Source organism: Crinia signifera, chromosome 6, assembly GCF_055691185.1.
Source record: "Crinia signifera chromosome 6, ASM5569118v1, whole genome shotgun sequence".
Lineage (NCBI taxonomy): Eukaryota > Metazoa > Chordata > Amphibia > Anura > Myobatrachidae > Crinia > Crinia signifera.
In genome coordinates, this window is record NC_139222.1 from 160,779,345 (window position 1) to 160,804,682 (window position 25,338).

The following is a 25,338-nucleotide window of genomic DNA, read 5'->3' on the forward strand; positions in this document are numbered from 1 at the left end:
CTCCTCACTTGCAGCCTTCCCTCCTCCTCTTTACGATCTTCTCCTTCTTGGCCGGGATCCACTTCTCCATGCAGCCACCATTGAATTGTATGTTTCCTGCCTGGACCCGCTCTCCATCCATCCAGTCCCTGCTTTCTGATCTGGCTGCAGGCTTCCCCACGGCATCGATAAGGTCCCCAACGTGCACTCTTTTTTGCAGTATTCGCTCCATAAGACGCACACACTTTTCCCCCCACTTTTTTTTTTGTGGAAAAGTGCATCTTATGGAGCGAAAAATACGGTAAATAAGATAAGTGGGCAGGAAAAGGTTAAACATAATAAATAAATACACAAACATACTAGAACCATTACTGCACTTTCTAAGCTCACAATCTCCCACTTCATGGTAAGGCTCCTGTCTCTTCCTCTGGCAGCTACTCTCTGTTCCATTGCGATGTTTGAGGGCTCAGATCCACACATACAGTAAATTTGGTAGTAGAAGCTGGTACACTGGGCATGTGCTACAGCTCTGCTGTGTCCCTTACACTGCATAATGTGGTGGCAGCTCTACTGATCATATTAAATACCAGTGCTATTGTTCTCATAATTTAAGGCACTGCATTTGCCTATGCCCCTATACCCTCCCCCCCCCCCTCCCCCCATTCTGCATGGCCCTCATTACTGAACCAATCCCTTAAGCATCTCAAACACACACACGCATCCCAGTTTTCAAACAGGGGGGGAGACGAACCCTGCCCGTCTCCGCTTCAGGGAGACGGACAGGGTTGGGGGAGGGGGGACATTGCAGGGTGGCAGCGGCTCCATCTGTAAATAAACAGTCAGTAAGCAAAAGTGTCTGCAGAGGTAGATCTTAACGTTGTTCACTGAAAAGTTAACTCAGCCGGGATCAGGATACAGGTCCGTCCTGGGAGCAACCTAGCATTTGCGGTGTGAAGCGGTGGTGTGTCATCATGAGTGGGGGAGGAGGCAGCCCTTGGAGCGGACACTGTCTCCAATCGCGGCCCCCACCATAGTGCGAACGAGACCCACTCGCAGTCATGTTCAGCCCTGGTTGTGACCAGGGTTGAAATGCCAGGTTGCTCAACCTGGGAAATGTGTCTGTGGCGCTTTCACATGCAGATCAACCCTGGTTAATAACACGGCAATAAGCCAGGTTGATTTGGTGGTCTGAAAAGGGTCTTGTTTTGTGCAGTGCTTTAAAGAAGCATATGAATATATATACAAGGTATTTAATTCTACAAAGTTGTGACTATTACTAATGGACATCCTATGCTTTCATGCCACTTCCCTCTATAATCTCTCTCTCATTTAGTCAGCAGAGCACTAGGGTTACCCTGCCGACTGATTACCAACTACAATTCTGCCCATGACTCAGATGGCAACTTGAGTATTGAGAGATATTATAGCGTGACAGGGGAGCCAATTGAGGACAGCGATGACAGCATATGGTATGTATTGTATTATTGCTTAATGGACCATTTCATTGCAAATTTATAGCAACTACCTTTGTAAATGTCATTCAGTATGGCATGTTTTTATCATTATTGTTAACACGCCTACATTGATTCATCTACAGAGTAGACAAAACTGGGTTGGGATCGTTTGGTCGAATGCATTATGGTCGAATGTCATTACATCGAATCCATTAGGTCGAATTGCTAAAAGGTCGACATGATTCTAGGTCGACATGGGAAAAGGTCGAAATGATTCTAGGTCGAAAGGTCATTAGGTCGACAAGGTCATTAGTTCGACATTGTCTAGGTCGACATTCACAAAGTCGACATGGGGTTTTTCACTGTTTTTTTACCTGAATGTCAACACAGTCGACATGGACACAGTTTAAAGTGCACTGCATCCCCTCGCTGCGCTCGCTATGCGTCGGGCACGGTGCCTCGCTACGCTCGGCACACTATTTTATTCTCCCACCACGCCCTAGTGGATGGTAGGGCATGAAATACCGCCTGTCAGCACATGTCGGCTCAAAAAACAGTGAAAAACCCCATGTCGACTTTGTGAATGTTGACCTAGACAATGTCGAACTAATGACCTTGTCGACCTAATGACCTGTCGAACTAATGACCTTTCGACCTAGAATCATTTCGACCTTTTCCCATGTCGACCTAGAATCATGTCGACCTTTTAGCAATTCGACCTAATGGATTCGATGTAATGACATTCGACCATAATGCATTCGACCAAATGACCGCATCCCGACAAAACTAGAAATGTGTGACTTGTACAAAGTGTTGGGAAGAGACCTCTAGTGGTGAAATAATTTTAGTGCCATAATTATGTAAATACATTTTTTTAACTTTTTCATACTTTACCATCCACGTAGACTACGATTGGGAAGCATGACAATTTAAGTGAGCCATGTGAGGGGACTCCATACACTAATTAAGGGACCTTGTGATACAAGTTAAGCACTGACACTTCAGAAACCCTTCCTAGTGTTAATCTTTTTTAATGTTAACTTTGTGTGTGTCTACCTTTTGGAGTCAACATAGCCTGTCGACCTAGATTCTGACATATCAATAAACCAGACCTATCATACTAATAGGTTACATTTTCCACATTAAACTATTTATCGCATTGTTTCCTTATTCCACCTGCCAAAGTTGATCCTAGGCATAGGCAAACTAGGCAAATTCCTTGGGCATTTGGAATGCCTATGGGCATACATTTGAAGCCTAGGGACACTCAGCTTGATAGCAGGCAGCAGCGGTTCACAGGTCATCTGACAGGTGTATGGTCTGCTTTGGATGCCTATGAAGATCGAAGCTCTGATTAGGCTGCAGCTTATACAACTGAGCCAACAGCAGCAGGAGTGCCAAAATGGAGGTGGTTGCTGCGCAACAGTTCCTGTTCTCTTTTTATTTTGCAGAGTTCAGTACAGAGGGTGCAGGGGGGGTGGTGGAGTGTAATAATGAGTGACATGTGTATAAGGGCATTACTAATTTGTGGCAAAATGTGTAAACGGCATTATTGTGTGGAAGTATGTATATAAGGTGCACGACTGTGTGGCATTATGTGTACTGTTGGAGTTACATGTATAAAGTGTATTATTATGTGGTGTAATGTGAAAAAAAGAAATATGGTGGGGTAGAATGTGAATAAAAATATTCACATTCAAATATTCAATATGTTGTGGAGTAATGTGATTTTGGGATAATATGTGTGGAGTAATATGAATAAGGGGCTATATGGTGTTGTCTAACATGAATAAAGGGCAATATGTAATGTGAATAATAGACATTACTGTATGGCATAACGTACAACATAGTTTGCACAACTTTGTGGCCTAATTTGAATTGAGGATCCTGTTGTGTGGCCACCTTCCCTTCTTTTTTGGACATGTGCTATGCCTTATTAAATACGTGTGTGTGTGTGTGTGTGTGTGTGTGTGTGTGTGTGTGTGTGTGTGTGTGTGTGTGTGTGTGTGTGTGTGTGTGTGTGTGTGTGTGTGTGTGTGTGTGTGTGTGTGTGTGTGTGATCACCAATACTCTTGCTGGCACAGGGCACCAAATGAGGATTTCTATGGGTGATGGGTGTCTCTGGCCGCTGCTAATAGTGATCTGCCTTCCTGGGTGATGGATGCTGTGTTGTGAGAGGGGTGCTGCATCAGAGGCAGAACTAGCGGTACCTGGGGGGCCCCAGCCTGAATCTTGCCAAGAGCATCAAACTGGTTAGGGTCGGCTCTGCCACCTGCGTACTTTGGCTTTCTAGTGAAAGCTTGTCATCCAGCAAATCTAATACGTATACTATTTTGCCAGTGTAATGTCAGTCCCTATAAAAAACTGGCCTTTCAGTCAATGGTTTTAAAAACATAAAAATATATTTTTCAAGATAAAATACACCAAAAAAAAAAACTCTTGTCTTTTCTAAACCAGGAACTTCCACTGCTGGAACGAGGGCTGGTTCTTCCGGTCTGATCTTGGGGACTCATATAGTGGATGGCAAATCTTTGATGCAACTCCACAAGAGATGAGTGATGGTAAATAAAAATAGACATATACTGTATACATTCAGTAACTGGGGCTCTTGAACTTCAAAATGTTAATTTCATTCAGCGCTTTTTGGTATAAATATGGAAAGCTTGTGAAAATGTTAAAATAAATATATACACACACACACACAAAAGCATGCATTGGAACCTACCCCCTGCCCAATTTCAGAGATATTATTGTTCTCTCACTCAGAAGTCCAGGTGATCACATATTATTTCAGGAGTTTCCTGATTCCATACTGTCCCACCCGATTACTGCGATCTGTAGTTGAAGGACTTTTAGCAGTACATGAAGTCTCCCATAATTCATCTGGGGGTCGAGCTTTTAGCCATGCGGCTCCGACTCTATGGCACTCACTTCCCCGCACAGTTCTAAAGGCCCCCACTCTAGAATCCTTCAAAAACGGACTCAAGACTTTCCAGTTTACTCAAGCATTTCTGCATTTCCCTTAAGTATTGTTTATAAAAAGCTGTGCTATATAAATATTATTATTATTATTATTAAATATGGATTTATTGTGTAAAATCAATCTTATATACATATATATATATATATATATATATATATTTAACTTAACATCTGTTTTATAGGTATTTTCCAACTAGGTCCCACATCTCAACATGCAGTCAAAGAAGGAGAGGTGAATAAGCTGTATGACACTCGGTTTGTGTTTTCGGAGGTAAATGCTGATGTTATCAATACAATTGTACAAAAGGATGGAAAAAAAACAAGGGGAGAAGTTGAACGTTCAACAGTTGGCCAATTAATCTGCACTAAGGCTGTGGGTAGAGATGGCTACATAAATATAACGAAGGAGTACAAGTATGCAGAAGGTAATATATGAGCACTGTACTATAGGGAGTATTCTGGAGACCACAGAATCACACTCTTTAGTCATGTACTAATGCCGAGTTATCCCTCTTAGGTACAACAAAGGAGAGAGAAATCTACAACAAAGCTCTGCAGTCAATTGGTCGAAGTTCTGGATTTGTAGCATTTTCAGCTGATTCAACCTCGGCTTCAGCTCCAAGCCGTGAATTAGCTGTTTCTGGGGTGATATCTGTGTCTGGTACACCCAAAGTTGGGGATGACATAAATGCAGTCCTGACTCTTACGAACTTAACACCAAAAAAGCATTCAGTAACTGCCAATATTAGTGTGGCTGCTATTGTGTATAACAAAGCCGTGAGAAGGAAGATCTTCAACCAGTCTGTAACCGTTTCTCTTGGTCCAAATGAAGGTACAGTATGTACAGTAGTTTGTCTTAATACATCAACTATAGGCAGTATTTTAATCTGTTTTTTGAAAATGCCATGGATAGATATTAAGTAGTTATTAAATGTACCTTGGATCTTCCCCTAACATGTGTAGATAAATATATCCATGTATAGACTTGTATATTTGTCACCTGTGCTGCATGTTGTAGATAAATTTGGGCCAGATTCAGACTTGATCGCTGGGCTGTGAATCTTCGTAGCCCAGTGATCAGGTAAATGCTGCCATGCACACACTAATTCCTGCCCATGCGCACTGCTGCAAATTCATACACAGCCATGCACATGAGGGGATTGCAGTGGCGAGTAAGCTAGGACTTACTTGGTGCAGCAATGACCGTAGGGAGAAAGAGGCCACTGCAGATGTCAGCGGCCCTACCTCCCAATGGCCGGGGAATGACTGCATTTTCTGGGTTATTACTACCCCTAAACGGTCACAGGCTGTCATTCACCATAGTCATTGTTGGCTGTCTTCACATGGGTGGCTTGTGCATAGCATAATGTGCGCATGCACGGTTGTCCGATAGTTGGCAGGGCTGCAAATTCGCAGCCTTGCATGCAGGTCTGAATTGGGCCCTTTGTACGGGTTTATCTAGAACAATGAATTAAAAGAACTAATGGCTATTGTGAATGTGGAAGAATATAACTTTTCTTAGCATCGTCAAACAGTATGTACAAGTGGATAAGCCCTACTCCATGAATACTGTCGTGCACTTACAGCTTACCTCCCAACTGTCCTGTTTTTCACGGGAGCATCCCGTTTTTTTGGGATGGTCCAGCATCCTGCCCTGGGCCAGCAGTGTCCCGTGGTGGGGGGGGGGGGGGGGGGGGGGGGGGGGGGGTGGGACAGTTGGGAGTCCCTCCAGCCTGAAGTGAATAAATGCTGTGCGCATGCGCACAGCATCTATTCAGCGACACAGAGGGAGACAAAAGGAGACGTAGCCCAAAGACTCATTTGCATAGGCCACACCCCTTTGGGTGACCAGTCCCTCTGTGGCTGCTTCAGAAGTTGGGAGGTATGCTTACAGCACTTCAAAATGTCTACACATGCACCAACACTTATAGCTCAATGTACAGAAAACTTACAATTATGTACTTTTAAGTCAGGACACGTGGTTTGGTATCTCACAATTAGTACTGTAAAGGTGCACCCACATAAATAAATGGTGTCTGCTAGATGCGCCTTATTTACAGCTGGACACATTCTTAGATACACACTATGAAATATCGTTAGCAAATATTGGGGCAGATGTATGAAAGATTGATATGGGGGAGAAGGGGTATCGGTGCACGTTTCTGCCCGCTGCCGATTTTGGCTTCGTCAGCATCAGGCTGGCGAAACCCTATCTAAACAGCAGGGACAGCGCTGTCCCTGCTGTTAGCTGTGAGCTGCGCTAGATCCCGGGCATGCCCAGTCGAGCCGGCCGGGGGATAGGAGACAGCACATCAGTGTATACTGATGCGCTAATCTCCAGGAGGGGACATCACCTGAGGGGGAGTTAGCGCTCCCCCACTTTGGCAGACAAGATGTTAATACATCTTGTCGATGTCACTTCCTGCTTTGCCTCGCTAATGAGGCGAAGCAGGAAGTATTATAGCGGCGCGATAAGCGCTGCTATAATACATCTGCCCCATTATTGCTTGAACTTCCAGGTAAACTATATAGAGCTTAAACACTGAACATTATCATTAAATTATATCGTTCAGTGACATCACTTAGGTCCAGATGTATCAAGCTTCAAAAAGTGATAAAGTGGAGAATGATAAACAGCCAGCCAATCAGCTCCTACCTGTCATTTTTCAAACCCAGCCTGTAACATGGCAGGTAGGAGCTGATTGGCTGGCTGTTTATCACTTTCCATTTTATCACTTTTTGAAGCTTGATACATCAGGCCCTCGGACCCCTAACAATCATGTAGTCAGATTTCACTGCATGTTTGGATAGTAGGGGGATCCTTAATGACCTGCAGGAGTGTGCATGATTAACGATATAATGGGTACACACTATATCAGGGCTGGGCAATTGCGGCCCTCCAGATGTTGATGAACTACACATCCCAGGATGCTTTGCATTAGTTTTGCTATGTGGACATGCTGAAACTGATGCAAGGAATGCTGGGATGTGTAGTTCATCAACATCTGGAGGGCCACAATTGCCCAGCCCTGCACTATATGATACGCATGATAATATGCATAGTGTGTACTCAGCTTTAGGAGGCTTATCTATTGAAGTTTACTTATACCCCTTTCACACTGCAGCTCTTAACCAGTATATTGCCGATTTTTTTGACTGTTAAAACGGTTAGAGCTGCAGTGTGAAAGCACCAGTCTGCATTTACCGGTTACAAATAACCAGTATTTGCAAACGGTTAAAAAGCAGAGTCCTACACGGTTCAGAGACAGTTTTTATGCAGTATGAATGGCTCTTAACCGGTATATAGGACTCAGGCAGTAGCTATGAGTGTGCAGTGCATGAGCCACTCATTACATATGTACATATGTAATAAGCGCAGTGCATATTTAATGAGCCGCTCATTAGATATGTGCATATTTAATGAGTGGCTCATTGATATGCACTGTGCTCATTACATATGTGCATATGTAATGAGCGACTCATTACATATGCACTACGCCAGTGGTAGCCAACCCTAGCCCTCGAGAGCTACCAACAGTTCACATTTTCCAGACAACCTAGCTGCTGCACTCATTAATCACTGACACATTTTAAAAGATCCACAGATGGAGCTAATTAGCTCACTTGTGATTCTGTGAGGAGACCTGCAAAACATGCACTGTTGGTAGCTCTCGAGGACTAGGGTTGGCTAGGGTTGGCTACCCCAGCACTACGCTGTCTTATAGCTACTGTCTGTCCTGCTTGAGACCCGGTATTTATGTGCAGTGTGAAAGGGGTTTAAAACGGTATTATACCGTTTTAAATACAGATTCAAAATACCGGGCCTCAAACGTTTAGGCAATGTGAAAGCAGCATGAGTCTGGGGTCAAGATACATGTTGTTGTTGATGTTGCTGTGGATGACAGCACTTATTTTACCAGTGTAGAAAAATGAATTTAAAAAAGTGGCTCTCATCTGCAAGTGAGATTCTATCGCTACAGCTTGGGGCTCATTCCCTCTAAAGCAGGAGGAGATGATCTGCACCTGGCTGTGACAGGATAGGCAAGCACTTTCCCACTAGAACAGAAACTTGTATAGAGTCATAGTAGGAACCAGGAGGTACTGTATGTTCTCTCTTTTTCCTATATATGAATGGGGTTACCACTTCTGATAACAACACTGGGGGATCCAATTTTCTGTGCATTCTGGTGGAAGGCCCAGTTCTAGATACATCATCCTTGGCATTACCAGGGAAAAAGAGGTTCCGGTTGATAGGTGTCTACCATTAAATGTCAATATGCGATAGGTTAATAGGGTCGACATTAAAAAGGTAGACACATGACAAGGTCGCCATGAGATTTTCATGATTTTTATTTACCGCCTTGTTCTTACTTTACCATCCAAGTTAGCATAGAAGGAGCCCGAAGCTTGGCCAGCACAGAGAGCCATGCGAGGGTACACGTTACACTAATTGGGGGTCCATGTTGACATTGACATCAAAATAAATGAAAAAATCATGTGTAATTTTCATGTGTCTACCTTTTTCATGTCGACATTTTCATCCTGGTGATCTTCCCCATGTCAACATTTTGAACCTGTTGACCTATTGCACATCGACCATTTGGGGTAGACCTATTGACTGTCTATCTAAATACTGTCTAATAATCTGCACAATTTATATAAAGCATGTGTTTGAAGCAGTACTGTAACCAGCATCCCATCATTGGTGAGCTATATATGTTACGAGTGCACATACAATACTGGTAATGTACCAAGCAGCGGCAGTACATCCCGCCGCCAATCGCACGATGCTCATCGTATATGTGATGAGCAACGCAAAGAGCAGCTCAACCGATAAGAGCTGCCCTTTGCGATCCCTACCGCTGCCTAGAATTAAAGTCCCTCTGCGCATGCGCAGAGACACTGGTGGCCGCAGGGCATGCTGGGAGGGATCCCTCACAAAGCAGCACTGCAAAGAGAAGCCCAAAGGATAGCTCTTGTGGAAAGGGCTGTCATTTGCATTGATATGACTTAAGGTTTATTACCCGGAGTTCTATCTGCACGTGTCGGATGATGCATGCACCGCCGGGGGTGCTGGGATGCATTTGAGTGGATCACTCTCAGTGGGGATGTGTGATACAAGCTCATAGGCTTCTATAGGGCAATGTCATCTGGACATGGTGTCGGCCACCACATCCAAGCCTTAAAATCTATCGCATATCATGGCTTTGGGCATACAACGTAAGTAGCCATGTCACTACAGTATTCAGTCATCCCAATCAATAGTGAGCAGAGAAGAATGTATTTATATTGCTGGCCAGACAGGAGAAGGGAACTATAGCCTTGTGGCTGCCAGTGGCTGGCCCAAGGAGGTGAAAATGGGAATTGGCCCTCTGCTGTCTTGTCCCCTAAACCAGCCAGCCCTTGGTGGGAACCAGTTCAAATCTGGTCTAGAAAAATCCTCCCCATGTGGCAACCAGGCCTGTTGAATAGTACTAGATCTATTCCCAGGAGGCAGTTAGTAGGCTAATAAAAAAGAAAACAAGGGGTCAAATGTAATAGGGTGAGAGTTTCAGAAAGTGAGAGATTTGGGGAGAGTTTTCCCATTCTTTTTAAAGCAGCAATCAACTACGCTGCAAAACCAGGTGGATTTTGCCATGTAATTGATTGCTGCTTTAAAAAGAATGGGAAAATTCTCCCCAAATCTCTCACTTTCTGAAACTCGCACCCTGTTACATTTGGCCCAAAATCTACTGTAGTGTGATAAAAACTTTTTCATGCTTGTTAGCTGCAATTGGCTAAGCAACTAGAGATGGCCATTGAAGATTGATGTTTAATAACCAGTGTTTGTTGATGATTTTGCAATCGATAACATATAGCTGATGGTTCTTCGCCATCGCTGACTGTAAGGTGGCAATGTGAGAGGGGAGAGGATTCCAGAGCAGGAGACATAGGGCCTTAATCTGGTGTGTTCGGATGGCTCCGAATACGTACGTACAGCCGATGGTTGGTGTTTGCGCATGTGCAGAAGCATATCTGCGCATGTGTGAACGCCACGCACATCCGAACATGGCGTGAATTCTGTACAATCCGAACAGGGGGTGGAGAGGCGTGTGAAGGGCTGATTGGGCTCATTACCATATGCGTACGCCCTGCTTTTATGGGCGTTCCCATGAAAACGCTGGACGTATGTATGGTAATGCAGCCGTGATGCACATGTGGGGGGGTGGACATATGACATAGCCGGATGCCAGCTGCCCGCCCATATCCCTGCTTTTGTACGGAGAAATGCCCGAGTGGTCTGGAGAACTGATCTGGTGCTGCCTCACCATTCGGTCCAGCATTCGATGTTCGGCGACCATCGAATGATGGGGGAGGTTTCCACAGATGGAGGAGGTGTTCACATGAAAAATCCATTTGCGGTCCGTTCGGTCGGCGTCTTACCACATTTCGACAGTGTAAGCGATTCATACGGAAGGCGGGGCTAAGAACACTCGGTTCCAGTCCGCAAATATGCATCCATCCGAACCAACCAGAATAAGGTCCATAGATATTAATCTCACCCACCTTCCTTGATTCGCCTGTCATCTGACTTTTCCTGCAGCAGGGATGCTCACCGATAAATGTAAACCATTGATCGTTACCTGTCGATGGTATCATGATATCGATGACTATCCCTAATAAGGACAAAGGGGACAATTTAGATGTGGCTGATTCAGACCTGTTCAGATTTTGGCCATGTCTCCGAATTTACTCTGTGTCTGCGATAGAAACAGGGTGATAGGGGCCAGAGCTGACTTCCCCTCTAAGCCCGGGCATGTCTGCATCTTCCTTGACACTCCCAGCAAATGGCCAGGTATCCACCAACAAATGCCAACTTTCTGTCAATCACCTTACGAATGGATTAAAAAAAAAAAAAGTAGCAGGCTTTTATCGCTGGACGGCCTTGCCCATATGTACTATGGGCCATACGCATACGCAGTCTATCAATGACCCGGCCTGGTATTCGCAGCTGTGCAAATCAGGTCTGAATTAGACCTTATGGGGGAAATTTAATAGGATGAGAGATTCAGAAAGTGAGAGATCTGGTAAGAAATCTCAAGTGGTGAAAGAGAGGATCTGGATGTCTTTAAATAATATTGTATGGACATAAGCTTGCTGGCTCCAGAATATTCTTTAACCAAACTCTCCAACTGTCCCGATTTCAGTGGAACAGTCCTGGTTTTCAGGTACTGTTCCACCCATGCAGGGCCGGTGCAAGCCTCCCCCCCCCCCCCCCCCCCCCCCCCCCCGCCCCAGGCAAATCCTCCACCCGCCACCCGATGCACCCCCCAGCGCGCGCTCCGGGGGGGGGGATTGCGGGCGATATTGCTGCGGGGGCGCGGGGGGGGACTGTTTTGTGGGAGATACCGCAGCGGGCACCCGCACTTCGGGGGGTTGTGCGGGCGGATACTGCAGTGGCGATACCGTGTCCAGGGGGGGAGGAGGGCAGCGTTTATTGATGGGCGGGGTGGGGAGAGGGAAGCCCACTGTCTTACCTGCTCCTCGCTCCCAGCTTTCTATGGTACCTCTATGGTACTTCCGGCGCCCTAGGCAAATGCCTAGACCTGCCTAGTGGTGGCGCCGGCCCTGCACCCATGAACCGAAATAAGTGGCATGACAAGTTAAAAAGCCCAGGAAAAATGTCATATACCCAAGGGTGTGGCATAGCAAGCAACTGGATGTATAAATGATGGGTGGCATGCTATAACTATATGAATGATGTCTGTAAAAGCAAGTTGCAATTCTGTGAACTGTTTTTCACTCTGTGCCTGATTCAGATATGTACAGAAAGTAAAGGGGGAAAAAAAGCACTTAACTTTGAGTCTAGAACATACTTGCTTACCACCCAGAATGGCCGGGAGGCTCACGAATATCGGGCCCAACCCCCCCGGAATGTGAACAAGTCTCCCGTAACACCCGTAAAGCCCTCACACCACCCTTCCCCGCTGTACCAAATACTGGATTTTGTGGGTCCGCAGCAAGTGGGCGGGGCTAAAATTCCACAAATAGCTTCAATTTAATGCCTCTCTTAGGGCCAGATTCTCTAAGCTTCAAAAGTGATAAAATTGAGAGTGATAAACAGCCAGTCAATCAGCTCCTACCTGCTATGTCACAGACTGTGTTTGAAAAATGTCAGGCAGGAGCTGATCGGCTGGCTGTTTACCACTCTCCATTTTATCACTTTTGAAGCTTAAAGAATCTGTCCCTTAATCCGCAGACCCTCAAATTGCTACGTTTGACTGGCATGGGTTGGGGCTTGGTGGCGTCCTGGAGAGGAGGAAAAAAAAAGTAGGTAAGTTTGGTCTAGAACAAACCATGTTGCCATTACATTTATATATTTTTCTGCAGGGTAAATACTGGCTGCTTTTGCCTGTAGCCCACAAATGTTAGACCATATTATTTTGCACTGCAATTTAGATTTCAGTTTGAACGTACACCACCCAAATCTAAATCTCTCTGCACATGTTACATCGGGGTGTGGTCTTTAGGCCTACAGTGTCTAGGTTGGTCAAAAGGTCGACCACTATTGGTCAACATGGTCTTCATACTATACCATCCCAGTGGGCATAGAGGATAAAATAGTGTGCCAAGTGCAGCAAACAATGTGAGGGAACCAGGTACACTTATATGGTGTCCATGCCGATCTAGGAATCCCCCAAAAAAACATGTTGACCTTTTCCTATGTCGACATTTTGCCAGTGTCAACATTTTTCCCATGTTGACCTAATGTGTGTCAACCTTTTTCATGTGTCAACCTTTTACTATCTACCTTTTGCCGAGTTGCTTGCTTTTTTTTTGCTTTGCTTGCAAATGAGAATCAGGACCTACAGTACTGTATATTCAGTGGAAAAGGAAATTGACAGTTCCAATCATTTTTACACATTTTTACTATATTTTTACTGCCTGAGAACATTAAGAAAACAAATATCATTACAGTATATACCCTAACATTTCTATCTCTTTTAGAAAGAAGACAGCACAAATAATTCCATTATTAAAGTTGTGTTGAAACAGTCCATTAATTTAGTCACAATTTAGATACAGTAGCATAATGAAGCAGAGAAGGTAGATTACCCATTACAGCACTTACATATTTAGCAACTATTAATCTACTTGTCGTACCATAGGTGGGGGGCGGGGAGTACCCGCTTGTATGTCCTGCATTCAGAGTAAAGGAAAAAAAAAAATTGGTAAGTATTAAATGCAGGTTCTTTATTTATCATTTCTTAGTAAGTGAATATTTTGTATAATACACAGCAAGTCATAGAGGAAGAAAACTTGGCTATTACATACATGGAAAATATATAAACCATTCAATTAAAATACTGCAGTACCTCATCTTTGACATTATAATGAATAGTAATGAGATCAACAAAATGTATCTGATCTAGGTTAACCATTTGAGTGCCAACATCTCTGTGAGAGATGTCCAAAATATCCACAAAAAATGTAAAAATCGCTCACATTTGTTATATAAATTCAAATTAAAAATGTGTAAAAAAAAAGATATTTCCTATATAAGGTCATCAGATGAATAAAAAGATTTGCTTGGCAATTTTCACTCCTATTTTGACAAATTCACTTGGCACTCAAAGGGTTAAAGATTTGTGCTTGCTTTCTTCAAAAAAATGATTACTGTAGATGCTGATTCCCTGCTAATGCTTCACTATACAGCCATACAATAATGCAATCCTTACATCATCTAATTGATTTGGAAAATCTAGGGCCGTAACTAGGGTGGTGCACCATATGCCACTACACAGGGCATTGCATGGCAGAGGGCGATGTTCTACAGCACGCCTTTTATGTTTAACTCAATATCACTTCAATCTTCCTCCGATTTAATCCCTGTGGTAGCCAGGCTGCCCCAATCTCCCCCTCTCCTCCCTAATTACCATCTACACTTCTTTATTTAAATGCACTCGTTTCAAAATGCTATCATACTTTCCAGAAAGGAGCACATAGCTCAGTGAGTAAGGTGTTTCACTACAATATGGTAGGTCATAATTTTGAATCCTGAGTATGCCAGTATTTGGAAACGTTTGCTTTAAATTAAGAAGGATGTGATTGAAGATCCTGGGTATTACTGCTAAGAAATGTGTGATTTTAAATAAAGGATAATGTAACTAAATGACAAAGTGGTGTCCAAAACCATTTGTTGGGAATGTTCTGTAAGTATAGGTGTTCTTTGTCTGAAAAATTTGTGATGGAGGGGCAATGCATTTTCTGGCTCAGTGCACCAAAATCTAGTTACGGCTCTAGTCATTTCATATAATAAAAATGTAGCTAGTCCAGTGGTTCCCAAACTGTGTGCCGTGGCATCCTGGTGTGCCTTGGGGGACTTGCAGGCGTTCCCTGGGTTGGTGGTCCAGGGTGAAGTACGAGATATAAACACAATTTCTTAAACTTAACATTTGTTTATGACTTTCTCAATGAGAAATTTTAGCCTAGGGGTGCAGCAAAAAAAATCTGATGCTTCGGGGTGCTGTGATTCAAAAAAGTTTGGGAACCTCTGAGCTAGTCCTTGATTTGCAGTATGACCATAAAAAGTGTACACTAGCTAACATTTACAGACTGAAAAGCTGATGTAGAGGTTTCCGCAAAATTAGCATTTTGTATGTTAAGCTCTAAAACGCAAATGCAAACATAAGTTACAGTTAAGGCCATATATATTTGGACACTGAAATAAGTTTGATCATATTGACTCTGTATGTTATCGTAATGGAAATCAAAATATAAAATGGATATCTAATTTAAGTGACGACTTTCAGCATTAATTCTGGGGATGAACAAAAATATTGTATGAAACATTTAGGAATTGCAACTATTTTTCTACAACGTCCCCTATTTTCAATAAATAACATTTTCATACCTCCCAACTGTCACGAATTTAGAGGGACAGTCCCGATTTTCGGGTCCTGTCCCGCTGTCCCACCCGCGGCAGGCATTGTCCCGCTGCGGGGGGTGGCAGTTGGGAGACCCCCTATCTAGTAGAATAGACGCTGTGCGCATGCGCACAGCGTCTATTCTCGTATGAAAATGAGGTCGCGGCTAATTAGCATAAGCCGCGCTCTCATTTGCATACGCCCCGCCCCCTTGCTTCGCCGCGCGAGTGTCCCTATTTCATACGGACAGAAGTTGGGAGGTATGCATTTTAATTTGAAATACCTTTTCAAAAATCCTTTGCAGGCAATAACTGGAATCAAGGGCCTAAAAGTGGCCCTCGAAAAATTGCTAGAAGTGGTCTCATGTGGGCGGCACAAAATCTAATGTAGCTGGAACCAACACAAAAATAGGCAGTATTAATACATCACTACACCTGTGTGTAAGCTGTTGGTTTCAATATAAGACTTTGGCCCTCAAACCTTTCAGTGCTGTGACAGACCACAAACCTCCACATTTCACATAATACCCTAATGTCCCCCATTGAGCACAGACCCCCCATATCATTCATCAATTAGAGAAAAAACTCTTTACAATAATGCCCCGAATACCGAAAATATCTCCACATGTCTCCTAGTGGAGCACAGAATTACCCCAGAAACAGTTGCACCCACTCCTGTCCCTGTAACAAATGTCACAATGGATAGAGAGAGGATTATATGAGGGTTTGCAGCACCTTTGGCAAAGTTGGACCTTATTAAATATGCATATTGGAATCAACACCATATCTTTTGCCTGCTTAAAACAAGAAAACAAATAAAAAACAAAGTAATAGGCTTGACCTGTCCATAGCACAGCTGTTGAGTCCCTGTCCTATGTCTTTTTGTCCTATGAAAAAGAAGGGAATACATATTAAACAGCTGTACTTTGTAAACACTTTTGACAGTTAATACTTAAAAATTAAAGCTGATACTCTTCATTATAAAACTATATTCATTATATAACTAATGTAAAAAGGATAACATAGGACCTTATTCTGGTTCATTCGCTTGGAAACGACTTTGCAACAGGGACCAATGTTTTGCGTATGCGCAGCAGCATTTCTGCGCATGTGTATATGCTGGGACCGTGCAAATTCGGTGAGAAGTCTGGTCTCCGAGTGCACGCTCTCAGCCTTGCAAGCGGGGGGGTTGACAGGGGCATGGGGTGCTGGGCTGGGGCACTAGCGTATGTGTACTCCCTGCATTTCGTGACTCCTAGGACCCCCAGCCTATCACCTGGCCAGCTAGTCTAGCATCAGGAGTATCTAACATGTTCACAAAAAAAACATACTTTAAGGCAGCTCATAGTTGCTACTAATCAACTTAGCAGCAATCGAGTCCTGAGCTCAAGCCAAAACCTAGCCTGATCCATGTTTAACTGTTGTAGCGTGCTTAAGCAGGGAAATCCTATTAACCCTATCACACTCCTTCCCCCTTAGTTTCAACTACCTTGGTGAAGCTATGCATTGTCAGGCGAGCTACCTGCCTTGCCTAATTGTATTGGTGCCATCTGCCTGGTAATACACCCCTCCACCATCCTTTAGAGTTCCTCTTCCTCCTTCTCCCCTAGCTTCACCACAGGGTTGTGAGCAAGATCAGGACCTGCAAACTGCATGGAAATGATATCTGCATTTAAACTATGCTTCCCAGGGCAATTCTGCACTTGAAACTTAAATGGCTGTAAGGCCAAAAACCAAAGCCTCACACAAGCATTTACTTCCTTGTTCGTGAGTGTCCATTATTTATTCAGCAAATAATATTTTAGCAATCTAACTCTTGGGAAAGGACTACCGCTAACCCTATACCACAGGCATCTGTTTGCAACACAAATGGCTTTTTGAAATCAGGAGCCTTTAAAACAGGCTCTGCAAACAAGGCATGCTTTAAATACTGGGCTATATTATTTTGTCTGATAACTAAGTCATGAATGAATCTGCGATAATAGTCTACTAGACCCAGAAATGTCCTGAGTTGGAACTTACACTTTGTTTACTTTGTTTGGTTGAGGCTCAACTTGCCCTTTGTCTGTAATATATACCAACTACTTCACTACCACCATTCTGATGGTACACTGTAAAACCCTGTGCCTGTAGAGACTTTGATACTGCTTTCACCTTCAGAAAGTGTGACTCCCAGTCAGAAATAAAAATTACAATGTTATCTAAATATGCTGAAGCATATTCTCTATGAGGTTGGAACAACTTGTTCATGGACCTTTGGAAAGTAGCAGGGAAGTACCTTAGTACTTCCCTTAGGCTTTGCAAACCTAAGGGAAGTACTTTATACTGGAAAAGACCCTCCGGGTGTAAAAGGCTGTCTTGCCCTTGGTAGCCTCTGTCAAAGGAATTGGCCATTACACTTTTATTAAGTCAAGAGTAGTGAGATAGAGACTTTTTGCTAAATTTACAACAAGCTTGTCAACACGAGGCATATGATAGGAGTCAAACTGAGCACCTTATTCAACTTCAGAAGTCATTACAAAACCTTAAGGCTCCCATAGCATTGGGCACTAGGACAATAGGATTATTCCATTCACTGTTTGACTCCTCTATTATCCCTAGACGCAGAATCTCCTCGACCTCCCGTTTTACTTCTGCCCTTTTTGCCTCAGGTATATGTGTGGCCACTGTTCTATCACCACCCCAGGTGGAATATGGGGTGAAATGTAATAGGGTGAGAGATTCAGCAAGTGAGAGATTTGGTTTTGGTTTGTTTTAAAGCAGCAATCATTTACACTGCAAAACCAGTTTGATTTTGCAGTGTAAATGATTGCCGCTTTAAAAAAAAACCTGGAGATTTCTTACCAAATCTCTCACTTTCTGAATCTATTATCCTATTACATTTCACCCATGAATTGAGTTTTTTCTGGGACAGCTGAGAACACATTCTTTTAGTGTTTCTGGCTAGAACTCAAAGTATATTCCATAGGAAACTGACTATCTGGGTTTTTCATAGCCACTCAACTGGTATCTTCTTTCCAGGTTTTTATTAAATTACCATTTAGGTTTCCTTAGCAGGCTTACTCACCTCTTGTGGCTATGCCAGTTCCACAAAACAGATTTGTTTCAAACATTCCTGTGTCACTAGCCACTTAGACTGCAAAGCATCACACTTAACAATAGTCTTGGCCTCCCAGACACAAGCTGCGATATAGTTATCTCTTAAATCTGGCTGCCACTTACACAATCAGCTTCTCAATTCAATCCCAGGTCCTTTGCTCCATGCTACATCCAGCAAATGTGTCCCTGCTCGGGCGCCACATGTGGACAAGTGGTGCAGGAGATGCGGCTGCTATGGAGCCCAGGATGTCTGTAGGGCCAACGTCTCCCCTGCACCTAGTTATGTTGCTGCGTATTACAGATCACGTTGGCTGGTGTGGTGCTGTGCTGATTGCTGGGACAAGGCATGGACAGCAGCAGTTGAAAGGCAGACAGGTCCAATCTCCCCTCTGTTGGTGCAGCCATGCGAGGGCACAATTTTCTGTTGGGTACAGGCTTAGAGGGCATTGGGTGTTGAAAGGGTTGTGCCAGCCTCCACCATGCTTCTTCTGGTCTGTGGAGGGAAGCACATTCCAGCTTAATTCCGACTGGTGCAGGTGATGGGATGCCAACTGCTGCTGCAGTGATGCTCTATGCTGGCTTTCTGGTGTGTGTGCGGGTGGTGCAGCAGAGAGGGGGTGCTCCATTGCAGAGTGCTGGTATATATAGGCATGCTGTGTACTGGTGTGGATGGAGGCAATGTGTTGTGCACTCCTTACATGACAAGGAGGAGGTCATAATATATATATATATATATATATATATATATATGTATATATGTATCTGTCTTGATAAAGTAAGGAATCCCTTCTAAAACGTTGACCGCGACCTGTGTCCTGCTCAATTATTTTTACAAGCCCCAGGAGTGCCATACCTCTCTCTATATATGTGTACCCTTTATGGACACCCTGGTGATTTGTTGTTTTGGATAGACGTGTGTGCCAGCAACTTGGCTACTAGATAGATAGATAGATAGATAGATAGATAGATAGATAGATAGATAGATAGATAGATAGATAGATAGAGCCCATATACTGGATCAGATAAAGTCTTTGGGCAGTATTCAAGGAGAATACTGGCGACGTGCAGCGAATCCTGTTTAGGATTCGCTGCACATTCGCCACTGCTCGCTGCGTTCCGGAGCCTCGCCGGCTCCAGTATTCAACGAGTCAGGGGCTCGCTGCCCCTGACTGGCGAATTTTAACTCCTGCGGCGATGCCGCAGGGAGCCCGAGGACGGCGGCAGGCAGGGAGATGGAAGTCTCCCTGCCTGCCCCAGAACGTTTGTGGGGGGGAGGTGGGCTCACCGGGAGCCAGGCAGCACAGGCTGCCCCCCGGGGGTGCCAGCAGGGGACCGGGTATATTCACTACACCCCATCATGCATATGTAATGATCGGGTGAAGTGAATATATGAATATCTAATGAGCGGCTCGGCTCCGGCCCCCTGCTGGCTGGTCTGTGTAAAAAGAAAAAATATATATATATTTTTTTTTATTAAATATATATTCATGTGCTTACAGCACATGAATAAAAATAGCATGCCCCTCCTCAGAATAAAATTCCTGATTTTTTTACACCAATTGTAAAAAACAAAACACTTTATTTTAAAAGTTCACATTCCACTTCACCATAAAAAGATAGCGATTGCTACTCGGTGAATCATGGCGAAAAAAACCTTGAAATGTATTCGCCATCTGGTCATTGAATAGGGTGATTCACCGTTTTAGTCAAAAATTCACCTTACAGCACAAAATCGCCATAAAAACCTGGCGAATCAGCCTCATTGAATATCGCCCTTTGTCTTTATTTTTCATTTTGTTATGGTCAAGGGAGGCAGAGAAGAAAGAAAGCTCTTGGTGAGAGCACCCTTGTATCACAGAAATATAGTTTATATAATTAAAATATCATTTTTAAAGGGTATGCATTAAAATAAGATACAGAATGATAATATCGTGTTGCACAAAAAATATTTAAAATGTAAAACGCTGCAAAGATATATAGGTAATCTGAGGCAAATTTTGCCTATAGTATAGACCTACTGGAGACGGTTTGATAAAAAAAAAAGCCACGTGTGAGCCTCATTTGTCCTATTTTAGGGATTTTCCACTGGACAGATCCAGTGGTTACCTCTGCCTTTTGTTCAGGGTCCAGCCAGTGAAGTCGCTGCGACGCCCAGAGGGCTAGCGGTGATATCAACTTTTCTGGCACCCTTGGGCTGCCTCGTGCGTCTTTCACCGGCCTGTGGATGCCAGTCACGTGAGTGCACCACGTGGCCCGTGAGATTCTCCCGGGCCCCCAGCACATAGATGATGGTTACAGCATTTGCAGCATACAGGTCACAGAATAGTATAAGCACTTCAGGAATCTCCAGTGTTCCCTACCATAGCCCACACCCTGGCCCATCTCTTGGGCAGCTAATCCACCATCTATAGCATTTTCCTTCTGTCCTGGAAACACTGAAATGAAGACAGCTGAGGTGCTGCTGATTACACACTTGGGTTTCTGCGACTGCTCCCAAAACCTGGTCTGGTTCCTCCACATTACTTTCATGCGGGGAGATGCTGTCTCTGCCACACTCCTCCCCCCCTAGCTTTAACCACCCTGGTGAAGCTACTAAATTTTCAGGCAAGCTTTCGCCCACCTCTACCTGTGTCATCCGCCTGTGTACACAGCCCTCCACCACTTTCCAGAGGTCGCCCACCTCACCTTCTTCCTTAACTTCACCATAGGGTTACTTGGAGGATTGGGACCTACTTCTGATGAAGGCATTGACATTGAGGTGCTGTTTCGACAGATGATGCTGAATCTCAAAGTTAAATGGCTGTAAGGTCAAAAAAACCAATGTATCAACAAGCATTCACCTCTTTGCATGCATCCACTGTAAGGGTGCATGGTCTGTGACCAACAAAACTCACATCACAACAAATAATATCTTAAGAACTCAATTGCCCACTTAATTGCTAAGCATGTACTTAGCTCTCTGGGCAGTAACTTCCGGCTAAGGTAGAGGATGGGGATTTTCTTCTCCTTATACCTCCTGGGAAAGAATTTCTCCTAATTCTGTCCTGTAGGCATCTGTCTGTAACACAAACTTGTCAGGAGCTGGCAAGACAGGCTCGGTCCACAAAAGCCATCTTGAATCCTGCCAAGCATTTTCCACTGGTCTAGACCCCATTATCTTGTCTGGGGACTGTTTTTTAAGACATTCGGTTAGTGGAGCCCCCAATCCCATTTTTATCTTCTGACACTTCCCTCTTTATCGTTTGCTTAAGGGTTTGATTAAATCTTTCTTCCAGGCCATCTGTTTGCGGGTGGCACACTGAGGTGGTATATCCTGTCTACTTTTAACAACCGGCATAAATCCTTCATAAGTTTAGAAACATAAGGGGTACATCTGGTGGCATAATCAATTACCACTAATATGTTTTGGTGCCCCAGAGCAGATTTTTGCACTGGTCCTATCAGATCCATACCCTCAGAATGTACGGAAATTATAGGGAGGGGTACCAGTGTGTCTTTTGGCACACTGGGCATTCCTGACAATACATCTTAATGGAGGCATAGATGCCAGGTCAAAAGAACCATAACTGTACTCGTTAAGAGTGTTTTCTCCTCCCCCAGGTGACCACCCCACAAATCCATATGTCTAATAGATACCGAACCAGTTTTCGGGGAACTACCAGATTGCTGTCATCACATTGATCTTGCCCAAAGTCCTGTAGTGAAATCTTCTCACCAACAAAATAACTCACCCAAATCTAATTCTCTCTGCACATTTTACATCTGCCCCACCTGCAGTGCACATGGTTTTGTCCATCTAAGAAGGATTTTGTCAGAAAAAGTGAACTAGAATAAGGCCTAAAGCCACACAGCTGCTTCCCTGCAGAATGATGGTCTTACCAGGTTCAATCACAATTATTACCTGCCATCAATGCCACTTGTCGCATTGAGCATAATATGCTGCAAAATATAAGAAACTGTAAATAAATAAAAATAAATAATATTGGATCAGTTTGTCTGATATAAACTCCAGTATTGCATTGTCATTTTAGCAACAATGAACATCTTTGGGCAAATTAAAATAAAATTAACTTTGTTGTCTCACTTGAAACTAAATAGTGAAGGTGGTGAGATGTACAGTACTAAGCCTAAGTGGATAAACTATCAGTCAATCAACTCCTAACTGTCATTTTTCAACAAAGGGCGAGATGCTCCAAACAAAAAATGTGGTAAAAACCCTGAATTTTACTGCATTTTCATATGCAGCAAAGCCCCACCGCCGGGGCTTTGCTGCGGGGGGTTACGCCAGTTCTAGATAGTGTAACCCCATGGAAGCCTATGGGCTTCCCTTCGCGTCCCACGCCGATCTGCGCTGCCTCACCCTCACCTGTGTCCGGGCAGCCTCCTGCTGTGCTGCCCGGACCAGTGACCTTCTCATCCCTGCACAGCTTCTGGGTGCAGGGAGGAGGAAACGGAGCCCTCACAGCTGGGTAATGGTGCAAGGAGGGAGGGGGAACCCGCTGCACATTGCCGGTCCTCGCCTTTGAGTTAATAATTGCATATGTTACTGCATATGCGATTATTAACAATATGAATGCCAGCGATGTGCGGCGGGGGGTTATTAGAGAATTCTGCCCAAAGTCTTTAGCATAGCAGTAAGAAGTGGATTAGCTGGTACTGTGAGTGTAGTAGGCATGCAGATGGAATTGCTGGCTATGGGCAGGATTCTCTAAGCTTCAAAAGTGATAAAATGGAGAGTGATAAAGTCAGCCAATCAGCTCCTACCTGCCATGTCACAGCCTGTGTTTGAAAAACGTCAGGTAGGATCTGATTGGCTGGCTGTTTATCACTCTCCATTTTATCACTTTTGAAGCTTAGAGAATCTGGCCCTATGTGTGTTTGTGCAAATGGAAAGAGCCCAGCTGGAACTATTGCACCACATACAGGGGCAAGTGAGTGTGCTGGGAATGATGATGGATTCTTCCAATGGCGACTCCAGAGGTGGGGCTGCAGTGCAGTTCAAAATTCAAACAGGGGAGCCACACCAACTACCATTCCAAACCAACTCACAGGTAATTGGAGTGGCTCCCCTATTTGAATTTTGGACTGTGCTGCAGCCCCTCCTCTGGAGCCTCTACTGCAGGGATGGGGAACCTTCCAGCTGTTGCTGAACTACACATCCCAGAATGTTTTGCTACAGTTTTAGCATGGCCAAATAGCAAAACTGTGGTAGTGCATGCTGGGATGTGTAGTTTAGCAACAGCTGGAGGGCCAAAGGTGCCCCATCCCTGCTCTACTGGATGCTTCTATAAGCAGATGGATAAAGGTGGTGCAAGCAGAAAGTTGTTTGTAGCTCTGTGTACAAGCAAATATGTACATTTACATCCAGCTACATTGTTGCTGTGTATAGCAGAATAATTTAGTGGGACCGCAATGTGAATGAAGCGTGGTATGGCATGTTTTTTGCAACACTGCCAAGTCCTATTAAAGTGAAAGGGAAAGCCAGCTCCCCGCTAAGTCGTGTGAGTGTGAGGAGGGGGGTACTAATCAAACTCAGAGATTTTGCTTCTAATTGGTGTGTCCCAAAACGGATTACATACACAGACAATTAATCATTCTGATGAAAAGCTATATCGAATGATCTGTGCCTTGCATAGAGTTGCACAATTTCGGCATATCAGTCCTTGTACATTCGGGCACACAGATGTACACCAGAAAAGTGCGCTGTATTGGCATTAGCATTAAAGATTCAGACTGTTGCAGAAGATAGCTGCCGCTGCATCTGGTTCAGAATCAGGCCCCCAAAATTGTGCTTATTTGTATGTATATTGTTTATAGTGTGTTTAATTTAAGTCATGCTTGCCTACCTGACCCTCTCTTTTAGGGAGAAAATGCTCTGTTCCTGAACTCCCCTGGTAATGTATGATTACCATCACCTGTGGGGAAACTCCGTTCTTATCAATTACCTAGCTCCCCACAGGTGATGGCAATCATACATTATCAGGGAAGTCCAGGAACAGAGCATTCTCTCCCTCATGGAGAGGGTCAGGTAGGCAAGTATGAACTATACACCAGCAGCGAGCGTGCCACAGATCTCCATTTGAAGAGCAGCGATCACACTTGGATTCCACAGTGAACCACACAGGTGCTGCTGTATATGCAAGTGCCCCTTTAGGGCTTGGAGCCCAGAGGCATACTTGCCTACCTGACCCTCTCCATGTGGGAGAAAATGCTCTGCTCCTGGACTTCCCTGGTAATGTATGATTTCCAGCACCTTGGTGAAACACCTTTACCTAGCTCCCCACAGGTGATGGCAATCATACATTACCAGGGAAGTCCAGGAACAGAGCATTTTCTCCCTGAAGGAGAGGGTAAGGTAGGCAACCATGATATTAGGGTTACCACCTAGTCCCTTTAATTCCGGACACATATTAATTACACAGGTTCTGTGGCTGGCTGACTTCAAGACTCCCCTTCACCTGATTTTAAACTGCCACAGAACCTGTGTAATTAACATGTGTCCGGAATTAAAGGGACTAGGTGGTAACCCTACATGATATAAGTATGGGTGTTCATATATGGTGTATAATGCATACCTCCCAATTGTACCATTTACCGGGGTGGGGGGCAGTTGGGAGTCCCCCCTGTCACTGAATGAGCAGCGCTAGCATACCCTCCAACATGACCCATTGCATTCGGTACACAATGCTCTGCTCCTGGACTTCCCTCTTAATGTATGAATGCCAGCACTTGTGTGGAACTAGGTAATTGACGAGAAGGATGTTTCAACTCAGGTGACTGCACTCATACATAAAGAGGGAAGTCCAGGAACAGAGCATTGTGTACTGAATGCAATGGGTCATGTTGGAGGGTATACGCTAGATCAGTGGTAGCCAACTACGGTCCTCGAGAGCTACCAACAGTTCACATTTGCCAGAC

General features: G+C 44.2%; 1 protein-coding gene across 1 annotated transcript in view; it reads left to right on the plus strand.

Annotated features, from left to right (window-relative positions):
• Window positions 1–25,338, plus strand: part of LOC146009666 (protein-glutamine gamma-glutamyltransferase E-like) — a 74,627-nt gene that overhangs the window by 38,452 nt on the left and 10,837 nt on the right. The window contains exons 7-11 of the mRNA XM_083150122.1: window positions 1,313–1,448; window positions 3,891–3,994; window positions 4,598–4,840; window positions 4,933–5,247; window positions 13,565–13,627. Coding sequence (XP_083006248.1) covers window positions 1,313–1,448; window positions 3,891–3,994; window positions 4,598–4,840; window positions 4,933–5,247; window positions 13,565–13,627 — 861 coding nt within the window. The remainder of the gene's footprint in view (window positions 1–1,312; window positions 1,449–3,890; window positions 3,995–4,597; window positions 4,841–4,932; window positions 5,248–13,564; window positions 13,628–25,338) is intronic.